Source organism: Protobothrops mucrosquamatus, unplaced genomic scaffold, assembly GCF_001527695.2.
Source record: "Protobothrops mucrosquamatus isolate PMUCROS unplaced genomic scaffold, P.Mucros_1.0 scaffold_168, whole genome shotgun sequence".
NCBI lineage: Eukaryota > Metazoa > Chordata > Lepidosauria > Squamata > Viperidae > Protobothrops > Protobothrops mucrosquamatus.
In genome coordinates, this window is record NW_015386244.1 from 94,939 (window position 1) to 113,552 (window position 18,614).

At 35.6% G+C, this 18,614-nt stretch overlaps 1 protein-coding gene across 1 annotated transcript; it reads right to left on the reverse strand.

Moving 5' to 3' along the window:
• Positions 1 to 1,848: 1,848 nt before the first annotated feature.
• VIP (vasoactive intestinal peptide) lies at positions 1,849 to 12,456 on the reverse strand. Its single transcript, XM_029285196.1, has 6 exons — positions 12,350 to 12,456; positions 7,797 to 7,937; positions 7,469 to 7,573; positions 6,116 to 6,250; positions 5,523 to 5,643; positions 1,849 to 1,986 (listed from the first exon to the last, which is right to left on the reverse strand). Exons 1-6 carry the CDS (start codon positions 12,454 to 12,456, stop codon positions 1,978 to 1,980), a joined length of 618 nt encoding a protein of 205 aa, XP_029141029.1. The 3' UTR covers positions 1,849 to 1,977.
• Positions 12,457 to 18,614: the final 6,158 nt, after the last annotated feature.

Sequence of the window (18,614 nt, forward strand, 5' to 3'; positions counted from 1 at the left end):
AGTAGGGACTGGGAAGGAATATCTTTCCAGCCAATTCTAACATGCTTCAATGCCCCCTTCTTATTTTCCTATAAGTCTCACCCACTTTTTGTAACACTTAGGGTGTAAAGATGTCCAGATGCTAGAAGCTTTGGGACATTGCTTTTTTAAAAAGCCTGGGATGGTTTTATTCCAAATTCCAGAAAGGAAGGAGAGGAAAAGTCTACAGTTTACAGTTTACTTCATTGTTCACTTGCTATCTGCCTGGAAGTTAGCTACCATCTACATATGAAAGAAGATGCAAGGGACTAACATTCTCCCACTGAAGATAAGCAGAGCACCATCAGAATACAAAATATAACTATAAAATATGTTTGCTAGCAGCTGTCAATATTAGAAACTGAAGCCAGGGCTACCTATGTTGAAAAATAATTTAGTTGAAACAATATTTAGCTTGTCAGTTTCCGGCCTTGAACTGGCAAGTGGTTTATTTATGGGTGCTGGGCTTTTTCCAGTTGAAAACAATCAATGACTATTTGAGTAAGTCATATCTCAAGAGGCTTCACTTGCTGGCTCCACAGAAGCTAGTCTTATCCCTTGAAAAGGTCAGTATGCTGCCTAAGTCAGTAAACCAAAGTTTGTCAAGCTGGAGAAGCACTTGGGAATCAGGCAGAGAGTGTGTACACACAAGATTTCTACTTCCCATCTTCTGGTTTGCCACTTGTCTGGAAAGTAATTTCACGACCAACCTGCTATGGGTCTCTCTCTCTCTCTCTCTCTCTCCCTCTCCCTCCCTCTCTCTCTCTCTCTTTCTGTGTTTGTGTTTGTTTGTATGTATTCACATTCTTATCCCATCAAAATACTCCCATATTTACTATATCTTGCTAGGGTTTTAAATATTGCTCCCAGTGACAAGCCAATGTTCCATCCAAATTCAATCAATTTATTTTCTTATTGTCTCGAGTGATACCCTGTGCTTTAGGGACACCATTTGCCTGCTGACATGAAGGAAACACCATCTATTTGATCTGGTGAAAAACCTTGCTTCCATCCAAGCTTGGGCAGGACCTTGACCTGCTAAAAGTCAGGACTGCAAGCTTTTATTATACAGGTAGTCCTCAACTTAGGACCACAACTGAGCCTAAAATTTTTGTTGCTAAGTGAAACAGTTGTTTATCGAATTTTGCCCCATTTTTACGACCTTTCTTGCCACACTTGTTCAGTTAGTAACATGGCTGTTAAGTGAATCTGGCTTTGCTTGTCAGAAGGTTGAGAAAAGTGAAGTGATCCCGGGACATAGCAACCGTCACAAAAATGAATCGGTTGTTCAGCATCCAAATTCTGATCACGTGACCAGGCAGCAACAGTCGTAAGTGTGAAAAACGGTCATAAGTCACTTTTTTCAGTGATGCTGTAACTTTGAATGGTCACTAAATGAACTGTTGTAAGTCGATGGTGGAAGGCAGCCAAACGCTGCCAGGTTTTGTATGGACACCTTCGTGCTTTATTGCAGCATATTTCTGAAATACCTGGCTGCATCTCCCTTAAGGCAGAGATAGCAGGGATGAGGAAAGGACAACACAGAAATCCCTGAATTATCCAGCAAAGAGCCTAATCCTTTTTCTGTATCGAGTATAAACAGCAACTTGATATATTTTGCTTCTCTGCATTATTTGTCTTTACTGAAACTGCAGGCATCAAAGTAACAGACTTACAGCATCAGAAGACAGAGAATTTGCATGAGTTAAACCAGCATACATACAGTATGTACAGTCAGATCTAAGTTATTATTTACAGTGTAAACATCCATTTTTATTATATAAGAAACATAAATATCACAAATTTCACTCCACAATATATATTTGTTTTGATTTAAATAATGAAATCATCTCTTTGAAATGCCATGAGAAACTCAAAAAAATAGCTTGATCTTTTTTTTTTTTAGGATTTTTTTTTCCAGGACTTTTTGAAGGATTTTTTTTTTTAAATGAGTCGTCTTCAGAGATTCTGGAGAGAGAGAGAAAAAGAAAGGAAGAAAACAAAAAAAAAATATGAGCTTAAATGTTCAAGACATTTTAATGAACATTTCTTAAAAATTTGGTCTCACTAATTGAGCGTTGTTAGCTTGGGTTCAGATTTTTACGTATTTCCAGAAATTGAAAGAAATATTCATCAGCTGATTTACGATTCCGACTGCAATGTTTCCCCTAGAATAAAGGTGGGTGCAAAATCATAAAGGCCAGATCACATGGGTCCCTCCGCCTCTTTTGGTGACACTCCCCCATGATCCCCCACCTGAAATGTCTTGACAAACTACACCATGATTTTCTGCTGTGTTCTATTTTTCTCAAAATAAGAAGTTAAAAATATGTATTATGCCAGTAATGCTTAATCTGATTATTTTATTTTTTTTAAAAATGAAACCCATCAAGTTAAGAAAAGGGGATGAGAATTCCAGCCCCACCTCTGTGATGAAATAATTGCACTACTGTCATATTGCATGCAGCCCTCAGCTGCAAGGACAAATAACAGAACTCCTGGCAACCAAACAGTCAGATATTCTTATTCTAATTCTGTCAATTGGGTTTGGGGGATGTGATGGGTTGCAGAGTTAGGAGAGATTTGTTAATGTGTGCCACCTCTCCTGCTTAGCTAGTAGAGATTGTGTGCTGGATCAATTCCATTTCATGTCAACAGGAAAATGATATTTAAAACAAACTATATAAGTAAATAAAAACTTTCCTTGATACAGTTTTACTGTAGGGTGAGAGGTTTTCTTAAGTCAACTTTTTGAGCCAAGTTTTCTTACTTAATGTTATAAAACTTGCAAGCTCCATACTTCTGTTGATATACAACTCTTCTATTAGACTGAGAGATTTTATCCTTAGCAGTAGTACTAACAACAACAATAATATTATCACATGTTGCTTGTGCTCTAGAATGAAAGTCAATTCAATAAAAAAAATACTTTCTTAGGTTTTCTGTAATTCAGCCAATAGAGAAATTGTGCAAATTGCATTATAAGGAGATCTATGATCAGCTAGAAAAGGGATCTTCAAACTTGGCCCTTTTATGGCTTGTGGACTTCAATTACCAGAATTCCTCAGAGGCACACCAGTCCACAAGTCATAAAAGGGCCAAGTTTGAAGACCTCTGAGCTAGAATATCCTACTTTATGTATGATTTCCCCAAGTTTGCACGCAAAGTCTTTTATAGTGCTGATGGCCTCAATATGGGAATACAGGCAATACACTTCTAAGGATGCTCTTAGATCATAATGCTTCTTCTGGATGCTTTGTCATAAATAGACTGGGATAATGGACTAAACACCTTCTAGTGACAACAGATGTCTATCCATTGATCATGCTAATTGGGTTGATGGAAGCCACAGTCCAAAACAATTGATGCCTCTGTAGAAATCATTGTATCTACAGTATAATTAGATTCTGGACCCTCACATTGAAATAAAGGAAGAACCACGGTTTGGACAAAATCCTGGGAAAGTAGCATCCATAAGAAGCTGCTCTGTTTTCCAGGCAAAAAAGAGAAAACTCATTTCATTCTTCCTTTCATTTCTGGAGCCCGAAGTTGCTTATTTTCATCTCTCCTAGGACCCCTTAGAATTCTGAACATGGATAGTTTTTATAGGACCTTTAGTAGAAGGTAGCTGAAGGAAGGTAGAAACTAAATACATTCTTGAAAGATTCTGTTCTGACATCTGCAGTATTTCTAACATCACTATCTTTAAATATAAAAGTACGAATTGCCTGCATTTTGTTTATTGTTTGTCCCATTTATATAACATTGTTCTGACCTGTTGATCCTATAGGTTGGCTTTCATGGCAGCTGCTGAAAGATTAGCCTCTCTTTTGGAACAGGGAGAAAATATAGAGTATTATTTTATTATAGAGGTTGTTTATTTTCTGTACTGTAATATTAAAATATTACAGTACAAAAAAATAAATATTAAAGTTCATCAAATAAAACTGGATGGTGGAAGATTCAGAGGAGCTGAAAAAATGCTGCTCACAGTGTATAGAGTTGCATTTAGAAACTTACTAGAAAGAGTAGTCTTGATGGTTACCACCAGGCAGCTTTAAAAATTGATTAAACAAATTCATGGATGATAAGGCTATTAATGGCTATTGCCATATATTCCCTCCAGTATCAGATATATGTTTGTTCAATACTTGTTGCTCAGGAACAAGATTAGGAATGCTTAGAAGCAGTTGATATGATTTATAGAGGGATTAAATTGATCACCTTGGATAGGGTTTAAACCCTTAGATAGGGTTTAAGCCTGATCCACCATTGCTGCTTTTTATGTTCCAATGCTACATGTATAGTCTAGTTTAATGTCTTTCAAGTAGGATCTGATATTTCCCCACTTGTCAAGACATGCCTCTTCCCTACCCTGGTTACCTCAAAGTGATCTCCAAAAGGATAATAGAACATTATATCAAGGGGAAGCAAATCAAAGGTATAGAACATGCTTAGAACTAAATTAATCAATGTCAATCCTGAGAAAAAGCATGCCTGGCTGGCTGGTATCCTAAATAGGCATATGCTTGTTAAGATATTGCATAGCCAATATTTTGAACTAAGTACAAATTGTATTTCCCATTGTCTGTCCACATATATTGTACATACCTTCTCCAGATATGTCATTTCCCACCGTTTATGTCTCATAAGGTTCTTTGTCTCACTAAATTCCATCTCCAACAAAAGATCTAGGCAAGGAGGTCCATTTTAACTTCATAACCCACTGAAGAGGGTCTTGTATTTTCCTTCATCGATCACTTTTGACTGGCTTAATGCAGAGCAACTCACTGCTTTGAAACTATTACATAATTTCAGTTTCATATGTATGGGAACTCAGTCTGAGAGTGACAGCTAATCAAGGTATGAGACAATGGAAGTGCAGGTCTGGTATGTCAGGATAAACTTTGGGGATTGTTGGCTACAAATTCAATTTCAATTAATCAGAAGGATATGAAGAAAAAAGCTATGGACTATCTATCTATCATCTATCATCTATCACAGAGGTCCACAACCTTTTGGGCACTAGACCAGTTCTGTGGAGAGAGTTTTTTCCACAGACCAGAGGGTGCATGGTTTTGTGTGCTGCCTGCATCCCGCAGATGGGGCTTTGCTTGTTTGTGCAGACGGGTTGCTGGCATGCTGGTCCACAGTACTAGTCCATGGACCGTTGGTTGGGGACCCCTGATATATCATCTATCATCTATCTTCTCTCTATCTCATTAAAGGGAAGCACTTGTGCAATCATGTTCAAAGAGATTATTCTTGTCTGAGCTTCAGCTTAATATTAACAGTTTAAGAAAAATCCCAGCAAACTGAGCAAGTTAACCATGTCAAACTACTAATTTTCATTAGCTTATATATTTTAAGCCCCACAATTATCTTCTTGTGATATGAAGTTATATAATTTAAGAGAGTTTTTTTTGCAGAGGAGTAGCCATGTCATGGGTGTCAAGGATTGAAGGTCAGGTGATTTCTCTTATTGGGAACAAATTTCAACCTACCAGTGGGAGGCGGTTCAGAAGACCCATATCATCTACAGTCACATCATCATAATTTTCTGAGAAGGCTGGTTCAAGCAATTCTACTTCATCCCGAAGATTGGGTGGGTTGAGATCTTCTTGACTAAAATGGCGGAGAAACAATGCACATTTTGTTGAATCCCAGGAGCGTAATAATCTTTGTGCTTCTGCTTTTTATTGTGCCAAACATTACAGGTCTTTTTACTGAAAGGATACATCTCAAATAGTTTTGTCATATAAAATAATGTATAGCTATTTTATGGAAACACAATACAAAGCTTTTTATTTAGTAATTATAAAACCATTTGAGAATTAGGTCACCAATTCTTTGCTAATTAATTCCTTTGCATGCAGAAAGATGTCAAAAAATAGAAAACACGCACGGGTCATGCTCCCCTTTCTTTTCAGTACACAATTTGCTGTGCTTTAAAACTATTTTTATGATAATTTGTCCCCAGAAGAAAGCCACTGTTGCTAATTGTTTTTCAATACATTAAAAAGAAGATTTTGTTAATGGGTTATTGCTGTCTGATCCTTTTAAAACCCAGATATTTTTAGGCATTTCCTCTGTCTACCTTCTTTTCCCAGTTAAAACAGAGTCCAGGTACTTCTTCACCGCCATCTGTTTTCGTAAACGGCTGTAGTTGTCAGTGAAGACAGCATCCGAGTGACGTTTGACTGGCATCTGCTCATCAAGGGGGTTGTTGTCTCTTCAAGTAAAAATGGAGTTGCAAGAAGCATATTAATGCACAAGCCTCTCAAAGACTAGGCCAGTCAACACTCATACTTTTATTGTAATTCTCATTTTTAAAACAACAACAAAATCACTTGTCTTGATCTTACCCTCTGCTCTAATGGATGACACTTGATTAAATGTTTCCTGGGTTTGTGAACACATTGACCCTGAAGGAAAATTATAGCTAGAAGGAATGTCCAAGTATAAAATGTGGAGTTTTGGCCATGTGGCAAATAATTATTTTTTTTATTGGTCTTGAAACAGTCATCAATAGGTGCCATCCACAAAGTATCCAGCATATTTAAGTGCAGCAGTGAAATCACTGCAAATGAATTACTGATATCACTTTTTCAGGATAAAAGGCAGGTGACCCAAGGCACAGGGTGTTTCTGGTATTCTGCTTTACCAGAGGCATCCGTGTTCTGAATTGATTTGTTCACAGTTTAGTTCATTTGTTCACAGTTTATTCAAAGTAACTGGTTTGTACCGATTGCAAAGTCACAGTGGGCAGGTTTTCATGTCATTACCGGCCATATTTTGTATACGGCACACTATCAGAGTTTTTCTTAAGTTATGTTCTAGCTTCAGAAATTTCCAGCAGCTCTCTCTTTATTTATTTTTTTCTCACCTCAACTTCTCTAATACATGTATTCATCTGTTAGGTTTATATCCCATCTTTTTCCCCAGGTGCTCAAAGAATCATGTAGAACAATCCTCTAATTTTTTTTCTCTCTCAAGCTCAGCCTGGTCATCTCCTACATCAGTGGTGTCAGGCAGATCCTTTGTGAAATACCCATCAGTTTCCAAATGGTCTACAAAGCCAACCCTACATATCGTCTATTGCAGCAGGTAGTCAAGACATGAGTAACTGAGAGAAGGTCCTCCCATTCCTGGAAAGGTCATGACAGTTGTACCAGATGGAGCTGTGTGGTCTTCCTTGCCACATCTGCTACTTCTCCTCTTTGCAATAACAAAGATATGGTGTAGTAATATACTGTAAATATCTCGTCAGTTATAATTCAAATTTCTAATTTCATTACTAGGTTCAATTAAAGGTTTCTTCTTCACCATCACAAACCTCTTTATCATTAATACAAAATATAAAAAGTTACAAATATTCTGGATTATATTAAATATATAGGAGTATTTAAAGGTAACCTGCATTAGGGAAACACAAGGTACAATCACTTACCCAATCCTTTTTCCAACTAGGGACTCCAAATACTTTCTTGCAGAAAGTTGACCCAAAAGTTTGCTGTAGCCACTTGTAAAGAGCCCATCAGCATGTCTTGTATTTCTACAATGGATTTAAAATGTACGATCAATATTATTATACAGAAATGAAAATGAATGTGTATTGGTGATATGCACAAAAAATGCTGTGAATTGACTCCTTGTTGCAAAGTCTTTATTTCAAATAGGACATGTAGACCTACAGAGCAGAAAGCCTCAGTGAATTTATCAACATTAGTTCACAAAGGCTTTTTTTTTCAGTGTTTATTGGAGATCAAAGGTTTTACCTGTCAATAGCTCTGGACATATCAAAATAGAACTTCTCGTTTTCAGGTACGATAGTTTGAAGAATGTCAGCCTCAGGTTTTAATGAATTTTGGGTGTGATCAGATTCACTTTGTCCATCAAATGGTATTCTGTTTCCTAATCTGAGAAAGGTTGAAGGAGGGGAAAATAGGGTGGTAAAAATGTTGAGAATGATTTGGAAGGAGAGAATTCTCACAGACAAGGACTTCGAAGATACTTTAAAGTCATCTACTCATGTCATAAGGGTGGCATATTTCTCCATTGTCTAAAAACAGAAGGGAAACATACTGTGCTCTCACACCAGAACATTCCAAACAGAACTGAAACAATGTGAGATTTTGAATCATTTGCTTAACTGAGTGATATAGATCAGTTAATTAAATATGGACAATTTCATTCAGATGGGCTATGTGGAAAAAGAACTGAGGTCCCCATTCTATCATTTCATTATATACAGTATAATAACAGGATGAACGTAAAAATATTAAAATATGAATGGGAAAGCCAGGTTGTCAAAAACATACAGTACAAAATTTCCTTGTAGAAAGAATCTTCATCAGACTTCAGCATGTTAGTCTATGAATAAGGATTCTAAAACTTTTCCACTGAATACACAAACCAAAAATATAAGCAGAAATTACACTTTGCTTCCCTTAATACTGCTTTCCTATTACATCCTTCTTTTGTTCCATTGTTCCCACAGTGAGAGGTGGAAAAAGGGGATAATATAAGATGACCTTGAAAATTTAGCTCTAACATGTTTACATCTATTTATTTTTAATATGCTATTGGAAGAAATGAAGTACCAGTTTTGGGACATATGGTCCTTGGTGGTAGCCATGAATCAGCTCTTAATATAAATTGATTAGGTCTCTCCTCCTCCTCCTCCTCCTTACTGGACAAGAGGGACCAAGGTAAGGTTTGCAATAAGGATGTAAAATAATAGTGCTTGGAAAGCTCATGTTGGACAGTAGAAACTAATGGTGAGAAGGATGCCAATGTTCCTACAGAAGAATGATTAGTTTTCCCAAACTCACTCAGAAAGTTCCTTGGCTGCCTTAGAGTAAGGAAGTTGCTAATTAGCCTTATGTTGGGAAATATGTTTTAAAGTCTTCCAAATATTTGCTTCTCTGCTCTTATACTTAATTCAGTTACAAATTTTTCAGTCTTATTACAATGTGTATATTACTTTCTGTAACATTTGGGCAAGCAAAGACCTTTGTTTTACCAATAATTCAATGTGCTTTCTTCCAATTAATGTTCTACTAATTTGTCAGTTGATAGTATGATTAGGAAAATGCCCATTTGAAGCTTAGGCTTAGAGAAATTGGCATATGCTTCTTTTTTTTACAGACTGAATGTCATGACATTTAGTTGTTAACTACTACCCATGTTTATAAGATTCTATTGCTTTCCTTGAATGTTTTGTCTGAAACAGGGAACTTCTTATAATGTCTATTTCTTTTTAACTTTCCCCTAGTTATTAAATATGCAATTCTGTGATCATAAGGAGAACATTGCTGGAGCCACAGAATGCAGATTTTCCCCTTCGTAGAGAAAAAGTTTGATTCAAGGAACTCTTCTTTTGATGGCTGCAAAGGCTACTAATTTTGGTTAATCTTACAATAAAACAGGAAAGGGGCTGATTTCTGGGATCATATTAGATCAGTAATTCTTAGTTACGAATCCTGATTCTTTGTTACGAATTTCATAAAAGTAGATAGTCGACTAGCCAGCTAGCCAGCTAGACAGACAGACGGACGGACAGACGGACGGACGATAGACAGATGGATGAAAGACAGATTAATAATCCTAAATATTTCCTTAACACCTTTCCTAGAGCTAATAAAAAACTAATAGGTGATTTGATATAATATAGCCATAATATATCAATAATTTCCTTTTCATGGGAAATTCTTTTCTGTATCAAAAAAGAAATCTGGAAAAATATTTCTTTTGAAGGCAATTATGGCATTTCAAAATTATTCCACCCTCACATAATACTCTCTTAGAATATCGTTTGCCTCACTCTTCAAATTACTAATAAATTAGTAATTTAAAATAAGTTTTCATTTCATGATATCCCATGTATGAAATAATTGGTTATAAAATGTAGATTTCTTAATCTTTTACCATTTTCACGTGTTGTTTTGGGTGAAATTTGCATGTTGTAAAAATATGAAATATTTATTTGATCATTTTTCTCCTGCATATCTCCTGCATTTCAGTTTATCTGTGCATTTCATTGGATGGATTTCTACTTTAAACATTCTAATGAGGATCTAATGATGATGTTCTCAAGATTTTAGAAAATAAAATATTCTTCTGAGTTATAATGGGTGGCATTTACCACTAACAATGGTTACATGAGTTATGGCAACTCTGTTATTTTTAGTCCCAGCTTTCTCATGCTCATTACTTCAAAGAATGTTAATATAATTAGTAAATGTGAGCTAGCAATTATTTGCCCCACCTTGCTTCCTATTTGTTCACTTACCATGGTGGGTTTAAATAAATGGGGCTCCAGTCAATTTGTGGACCATACATATGAACATGTGAAAGTGAGGGTTATACATGCAGCATTGAGGTTAACTAATCCAGACAAGCACTAGTTCTATCTTAATGATATGGCTACAGACTCTTGCAAGTCTGAAAGTATTTTTCAGAACAATTTTGCTCTCTGAAAAATCTAAGGGGTTCCTTTTGAGACACTCTCCTTCAGACTCAAATTTTAGTTATCCCACTGTTATCTTGGCTGTGCCTCTTCCCTCCTGTCTGTCAAAGTCAATCCCACATAACACTACATAACAGAATAACAGAGATGGAAGGGACCTTGGAGGTCTTCTAATCCAACCCCGTGCTCAAGCAGGAGACCCTATACTATTTCAGACAAATGATTGTCCAAGCTCTTCTTAAAATAGTCAAGCTATTCTCCAAAGCGCCTGAAGGCAGGACAAGAAGCAACGGATAGAAACTAATCAAGGAGAGAAGCAACCTAGAACTAAGGAGAAACTTTCTGACAGTGAGAACAATTAACCAGTGGAATAACCTGCCTCCAGAAGTGGTGAATGCTCCAACACTGGACGTTTTTAAGAAGAGACTGGACAGCCATTTGCCTGAAATGGTATAGGGTTTCCTGCCTGAGCAGGGGGTTGGACTAGATGACCTCCAAGGTACCTTCCAACTTTATTATTATTATTATTATTATTATTATTATTATTATTATTATTATTATTATTATTATTATTATTATTATTATAATAATAAAAGCCTCCAGTGATAGAGCAACCACAACTTCTGAAAGCAATCCATTCCACTGTTTAATTCTTCTAACTGTCAGGAAATTTCTCCTTATTTATAGGTTTGCTCTCTCTGGTTAATTTCCATCTATTGCTTCCTGTTCTGCCTTTAAGAGAATGAACCTCTCCCCCTCTTTGTGGCAGCCCCCTAGATATTGGAACATGTCATCTCTAGTCCTAGTTCTTTTCATTAAACACACCCAGTTCCTGCAACCATTCTTCATATGTTTTAGCCTCCAGTCTTCTAATCATTTGTCTTGCTCTTCTCTGCATTCTTTCAGGAATCTCAACATCTTTTTAATATTGTGGAGACCAAAACTGGATGCAAAGTGATTATATGAATGATATATTGTTTTCTTGATAAAGTAGTACAACTTCCAGAATGATTTTTTTTCCTAATTCCAGTCTAGATTACAACACTAGTATTTCCTTTTGGTCTGCCATGTAACTACTAACTAGGTCAACCTTGCTTCACTTCTTAAGAATGATAATAAAATGCTTTCTGAATATCTCAAATATTGTTTTTTTAAATCTCTGAGACTTATTGCTAAGGGAAGTTCCCAAGTGAAGGTGTGTCTGTTTCCTTATGTGTGATATAGTAAAGTGTGCTCTTTTATATGAATGGAACCATGCAAAACAACCTCAGAATCCAGATTCTAGAGCACCAAATTTATGATCTGTTCCAAGTTTCTCATAAACAAATATAATGAGTACATTAACAATTTTCTAAATAATTAAGATCATATTCTTTATATTCACAAGCTACCAGCTGCATAATGATATTACCTGCTTACAGTTGCATGTGCATTTGCATATATGGAAATTTATTCCCCCCTCACTTACCCAAGCTTTGAGTTTGATAGTTTAAAGACACCCAAATTGAAGGGTGGTAAATTCCCTGATTAAATCTTTATTATTATTATTTTTAATATTTACTGAATTAAATTGTCTTTTCTACCCTAATCCATGTATACAGGTAAAGTCTAATTGCAACAGCTCAAAAATACCTAATTTATTTACCTAAATAAATATTCCAATATCTATTTGTTAAAGAGTAAAAAGTGTATAACATTCTTTAGATAACTTTGTGACAGTGGAAGCAATAATATTTGCCATTAGATTTGGCTATCAACACAAGTAACAGTTGTCTTATTTCAGTCCATAGGATTCAAGAACGTCTTAAATTTGCAACTCATGTTATCAGTTATAGAAGAGATTGCTTAGGGTTTTCTTACCTTATAGCTGAATATGTTCCTAAAGGAGGCAAGGCAATGACTTGAGAGCAGAAAACATAGAGGAATGTGAAAAAGAGGAGAAGATGGGAGCTACTTCTGTGTTCCATCTCTTTTGACCTGGATTGGCAAAAACGACAGAACACGCTATCAGTTTCCAATGCTTAATAAATAAAGATCTAGTCAGAAAGAGGTTGTTTTGGAAAATCAGTAGCATTGAGAGAGAGGGAGAGAGGGAGAGAGGGAGAGAGGGAGAGGGAGAGGGAGAGGGAGGGAGGGAGGGAGGGAGAGAGAGAGAGAGAGAGAGATGTACATCTACAGTAAATGATATCTACAATAGATATAGATATAAATGTAGGTGTAGATAAATAGATAAGGTGTGTGTGTGTGTGTGTGTGTGTGTGTGTGTGTGTATTTGTACCTGTGCTCATTTATAGCTCAAATTATGAATTAAGAATGTGGACTAGACATTTTCATTAAAATACTCAGAGGCCAGAAATTTCTTCATAGTGAATATCTGCAATAGGAATTATTATGCAGGTCTACACAGAAGAATCTGCTGATTTATAAGAAAAACTGTTACTAGTAATATGAATAACATTGATAATATATTGAATATCATAGCTATGCTCTGCTACTTGATAAATGCTTTCTTTCTTGAGGTTAAGCATATGGCATGCAGAGAAATTTTAAATGAATCCTGACATAAAAAAGCAGAAGTTGAGGTTCAGAGGATATGGGGGAAGGGGCGGAAATAGAGTGATTGACAGATAAACAATTTTGCTAATTATATATAATTAAAGTGTCAAAATATTAACTAAGATCATCTTGATTTTCAAAGTAATTTTATCCTGTTGTTAAAAATAGCATCAAAGAACTTGTATTGGCTGCACTTGCATTGAAGTTATGACAGAAAATAGAGCCAAACATTTGAAACACCACTAAACTCACTGAAAATTAGTCCATAACATCCACATAAAGAGCTCTGAGATTAAAGACAAGAACTTATATGGTGATGGTGATCCATTCTCCTGAAAATATTTATCCAAGGGAGAGTGTGACCAGATAAAGCTTCTGCTATAAAAAACATATAAATCTTCAAGCTGCTACAAAATTGTCTATTGTTTTTACTGTCACAGTCTAACACAGCTTCCCCTCAGGAATATGTTCACATTGTTCTGCAACTGAAATCCATTCATTGTTTTTTTAAAAAAGTATTCATTTTATCTGACCACAAGAACAGAGTTAATGTAAAAAATATATATAGAGTACCACTGAAATTTAAGTAAATAATTTTAGAGAAATTACATATTTCTTAACTACTCTTTAAACATGTGAATGTGAAAAACGATGGGAAAAAAGTCTTCATGATTTATTTAAAAACTCTTAAATTGCATATAAAGGAAATAGTTTAAATGATCAGAAGAAGGTGAATAATGAACATTCCCTTGTATTCAAGGAAAAGAGACAATTCAAAAAGAATATGAAATACTAATTATGAAATAGGCATTTTTAAAAGAAAAACTTTTGTTATTTGAGAGAGAAATCAGAAAATCATCCCCGAAGAGAAATTCATATTTTGAATTCATTGCGATAACTGTTTGCATTATTATTAAGTCATACCAACATACATACAGAAAATCTAAAAATGAATTTAGGGAAAAAAAATATTTCTCTAGACTGAAATGAACACATATCAACTTTTACTTACCAAGCCAGAAGACGGACTTTTGGATTCCTCAAAAATACGGTAATGGTGATTTTTGCACAAGGGACACTTGGAGCTCTCCTAGGTGCTGAATTTCTCTTCAGTGTGCCACACTTTCTTCTTCAGATACTGAGCAGAGTATTCAAAGGCAAGTATCTGGTCTGCTGGTCTGAAGTTTACCAGCCTGCTTTTCTTTGCAGGCTTAGTGCAGCCTTTCCAGCTGCCTCATTTAATAGGTTTATATACACAGGACCACTTTTCCACTTCAGAAACGGCGATCGCATTATGCAGGAGACGTCACATTCCCCAGGGGGTATATGGAAATATCCATCATGGTTTTGTTAAGGATATTATGAGACGAAGGAAGTTCATACTTAATTCAAAGGAAGGCACCCCCTCCCTCCTTCTCTGATTAGTCGATTTATTACTTGACTGATGAACAACTCAAGATGAGTAACATTGGGCCAGGCAAAGTGTTCAACTGCTTTAGGAAACATGGAATTGAGCTGGTAAGATTATCAACTAATATTGATTGTGATGGATACCCCTTTCCAAATTCCCTTGAGAAAAAAAGATGGTTACAAGGCTCTAGCATTCATCAGAACTGTCAGAAGAATTGAGCGAAGTTTGATATATGTTCGATATCATTGCATTTGTTTAAATGCTATGATCCAGAGTTGGAATATATATTAAGATGATTTTTAGGAAATTAAACAAATGTGATATGAAAATAAGCCCAAGCATTCTAGCTTGCAAAACAGTCTTGAAGTAATCTATATGTGACTTTAAAGATGCATGGGGAAGAAAAAGGATTATCTCCATCAGTAGAATTCCCTACTTTTCTCAATTTTAGCAGAGAGAATGTTCCCTTTTAATTTTTATGGTTCATGAACAGAATTAAAGAAAGTACTGGCCTTTCTTTCTTTTTGAATTATCAGTAGGCCATATTCACAATGCTAAATGGTTACCTAAATCTTCTTGAATATTTTGAGAATATTTGTTTTGACAGTCTTTCTAGAGTTATATGTAGCTTATTTCTTTGAAAACTATTTTAATTATTTGAAAACTAACAATGCCACCGCAATTGTTCTAAGATCTGAAATGTAAGTTTAAGCTATCTACTGAGTTTATATGGAACATGACTGATATTTGTCATGCTTTGAATCCTGGTGTATTCCTACAGGTATAAATGTTTGTCATCATCTGCTTTCTCATTTTAACTACAGTATTTTTATCAGTCCATCAATAGAACATAAACTGGACCTTGTATCTACAAGTCAAACCAAATAATGGTAATTTATTATTAAATTTACACATCAGACTTGCTAGAATCATCTAGTCACATCTAAAACAATTTAAAGAAAACAACAACAACAAAAATAACAGGAATTCAAGAAAATGTTCCTCAATAGAATGTTCATTTAATTCCTATTAAATGTCTAATCATAGAATAAAGATGTAATTAATTTGAGATACAAATGAAAATATGTATGATATATAAATGTACTTACTACTTTAAACAAAACACTTTCTCAATACATTTGCAAATATATTCTAGAGGCATACAAGAGAGGCTATCTGAAATGTAAGGTTGCCACCAGGAAGGGAATTTTGTAATTCCTACAGCTACCATAATGTTTATCTGTTCAGGACAGTATCTGTTAGAGCAATAAAATAAATTGTTGTATTTTAATGACGGGAATTTCAGGTACCTTTCATCAAGCACACATGTCCACAAGTTAGGCATGTAAGGCTCAGTCAGGTTTACTTTTTCCCTTAATCTGAGAAACCTGACAGAAGAAATTGTCCCAAGTTGCATCAGCAGTATTTCCTTTGACATATTTGTTACAAAGGAATGCAAGTATTACCCTACATAGCAACAGAGGCCTTAGCGCAAGTTACATTGTTAATTGGTACAGTTTTATATAAATGCTTTGAAGTTTCTCTCTCTCTCTCTCTCTCTCTCTCTCTCTCTCTCTCTCTCTCTCTCAAAATCTCTGATTTTAAGTTGGGGTAAAAGAGATGAATTAATGAGATAAAAATATTACTTGTGGCGAATCTGGAATAAAAATAGAAAACTGTGATATTCTTTTAAACAATCATGGTCTTAATATTTAGAAATAATAAGTATGTGATATCTATATTACACAACTAACCAATCATGAACAAGTGCTTTCCCTCTCCAATGTTCACTCCCACAAAATGTATATTTTGAATTAACCCTCATGAAGAAACCACTTGTGAAAGCTGCAATAAGTCACTGATTAGTTTTGTTTTAAGATGAAAGCATGATCCAGCCAAATTAAAATACTAAATTCCATCAATTCTAATAGAAAAAAATAAGCTTGAAGCTAAGCAATGCTTATTTTGGACTGGAGATTTTTTTTCAGTGGAAAACTAATTTCCACCGAATGTTTGGCCAGTAAATGTTGAAAGTTAAATTCAAATACTCATAAATAAAATACCACAGAAATTAGAAGAACATATTCCAAAGTTAAATCAATTTAGTCTCAAAGCCTACCAAACAGAGAAGATCTTCCTTCTAATAAAGTTTTCATCTTTTTATTTTGCCTATGATTCATGGGTTTGTAAGTTTAGACAAACTTAGTGGAGAACGTTCAATGATGTTTAATCATATTTTCTAATTCATTTAATGTAAAAATTAAATGAAGTAAGCCTCAGAAAAAATGTCTGGAAATCTCTTTCCGAGTTGACAGCTGTGACCTAAACCAGAGTGCTTACAAAATACTAATTCCCCAGGAAGTTTGTTTCTCTTCTTATTTCATGACTGGTGGGGGGAAAAAAAACCTGTTCTGTCTTAGGGGAACAGAATTTATCTCTTGCAGTCATCCAGGTTCTCCTTATCACATGGAAGTAAGAACTGAAAATGGCGTGCCAAAATCCCCAAGTTCTACTTTTTCCTCCCTTAACTGTCTCTCATTGTTCACCTCGGTGTAACCAATCTAATTCAGGCAAGCTGTTTTCCTAAACAGACAGTGCAAGTATATGCAGCCCCTCCTTCTTCCAACTGGGTAATCTTGAGGCAGCATCTCGAGGAGATACAGAATTTACTTTCATTTCACAAAGCATTTCCCCCTCCCTACAGTTCATGGCAGTCTGTCACAGCATAGTAATTTAGCACAAGCATAGCATAAGGTGGCAGCTGTCAGGATTCAAATCAAGATCACAATCTAAGGGAAATAGATTTCCTCTAGATTTCCCCTACTAATTAAATTAATAAATATATCCTACTCTTCCATGGTTCACATAATAACAGAAAATCTTCTGCATCCTCTTTCCTATGAAACTCTTGTTTGTTATACATGTCCAGTTTCTTGTACTGAGGTACACATTTCTCAATGCGTATATTTCATTTAGCTCTCATGGCTAATATCCATGGCTGGATAGATGTGATCTTCATGTTCAACATTAATGTACCTCTGTAAATGGAAGTTGCTTTTAGCCATGTACAGAAGCGGACTAATAAGAACAGAACCTGCATTTAATTATTTGTATATTTACTTTCTGTTTGTTTTAAAGAGTATTAGAAGAGCATGGAATAAGTTAGCAAGGAGTGATAGACTTAGGAGCAAACACAAGTAAAATGACATTGACATCCCCTAAACCAGACATGTCAAACTCGCGACGTCACATGACGTCACGCGACATATCAGAGCTTTTTCTCCATTGCTGGCAATGGGGTGGACACAGTTTCCTGGTGGTGCGTCCGGCCCACGGGCTGGCAGTTTGACACCCCTGCCCTAAGCTCTGCCGAAGATGTTACCTAGCCTGGTAACAACATTCAGAAACCAACCCACAGGCTCAAGAATGAACCTTCACCCATAAGTAAAAAGATACATGCTAATTAAAAGAGAATATAAGAAATTAAAGAACACAGAGAAGCAAACAGGGAGAAGAAAAAGAGGAGTAGCAGCATATTTGTCACTTTTTCCGTTTGCTAATAGCCACAAATTAAGTTCCACAGCTTTCAGAAAGCATGCAAAGAAAGGAACAATTGTGCTTCCGAATAGCTTAACAGCACCATCTAGCTATTAAATTAAGTGTTTTATTCCTGGCAAAACTGCCTGTGGGACTTACAACATAAATTATCAGTAATATCTTTAGTTAAAATAAACAAGCCGTTCAATAAAATTCTATGCCACATTATGAAAACAGCCATCAATAAATAAAATAAAGTGCTCCTCAGAAAGGGAATACCAGAATATAAAACTAGATTTCAAGTACAATTTAAAAGGGATGAAAAACTGTACATCAGAGGAGGGGGAATCCTGGAACCATCACAGGGAAGACTCTTGATTCCAGGGTGGTATCCTCTGAATATACTTAATTAAAGAGTAGAAGAGTATAATTTCCTTAAGATGGAGTACCAGTGATCCTCGACTTATGTCCACAATTGAGCCCCAAATTTCTGTTGCTAAGTGAGACAATTGTTAAGTGACTTTTGCCCCATTTAACAACCTTTATTGCCACAGCTGTTTAGTGAATTACTGCAGCTGTTAAGTTAGTAAAACGATTGCTAAGTGAATCTGGCTACCCCAG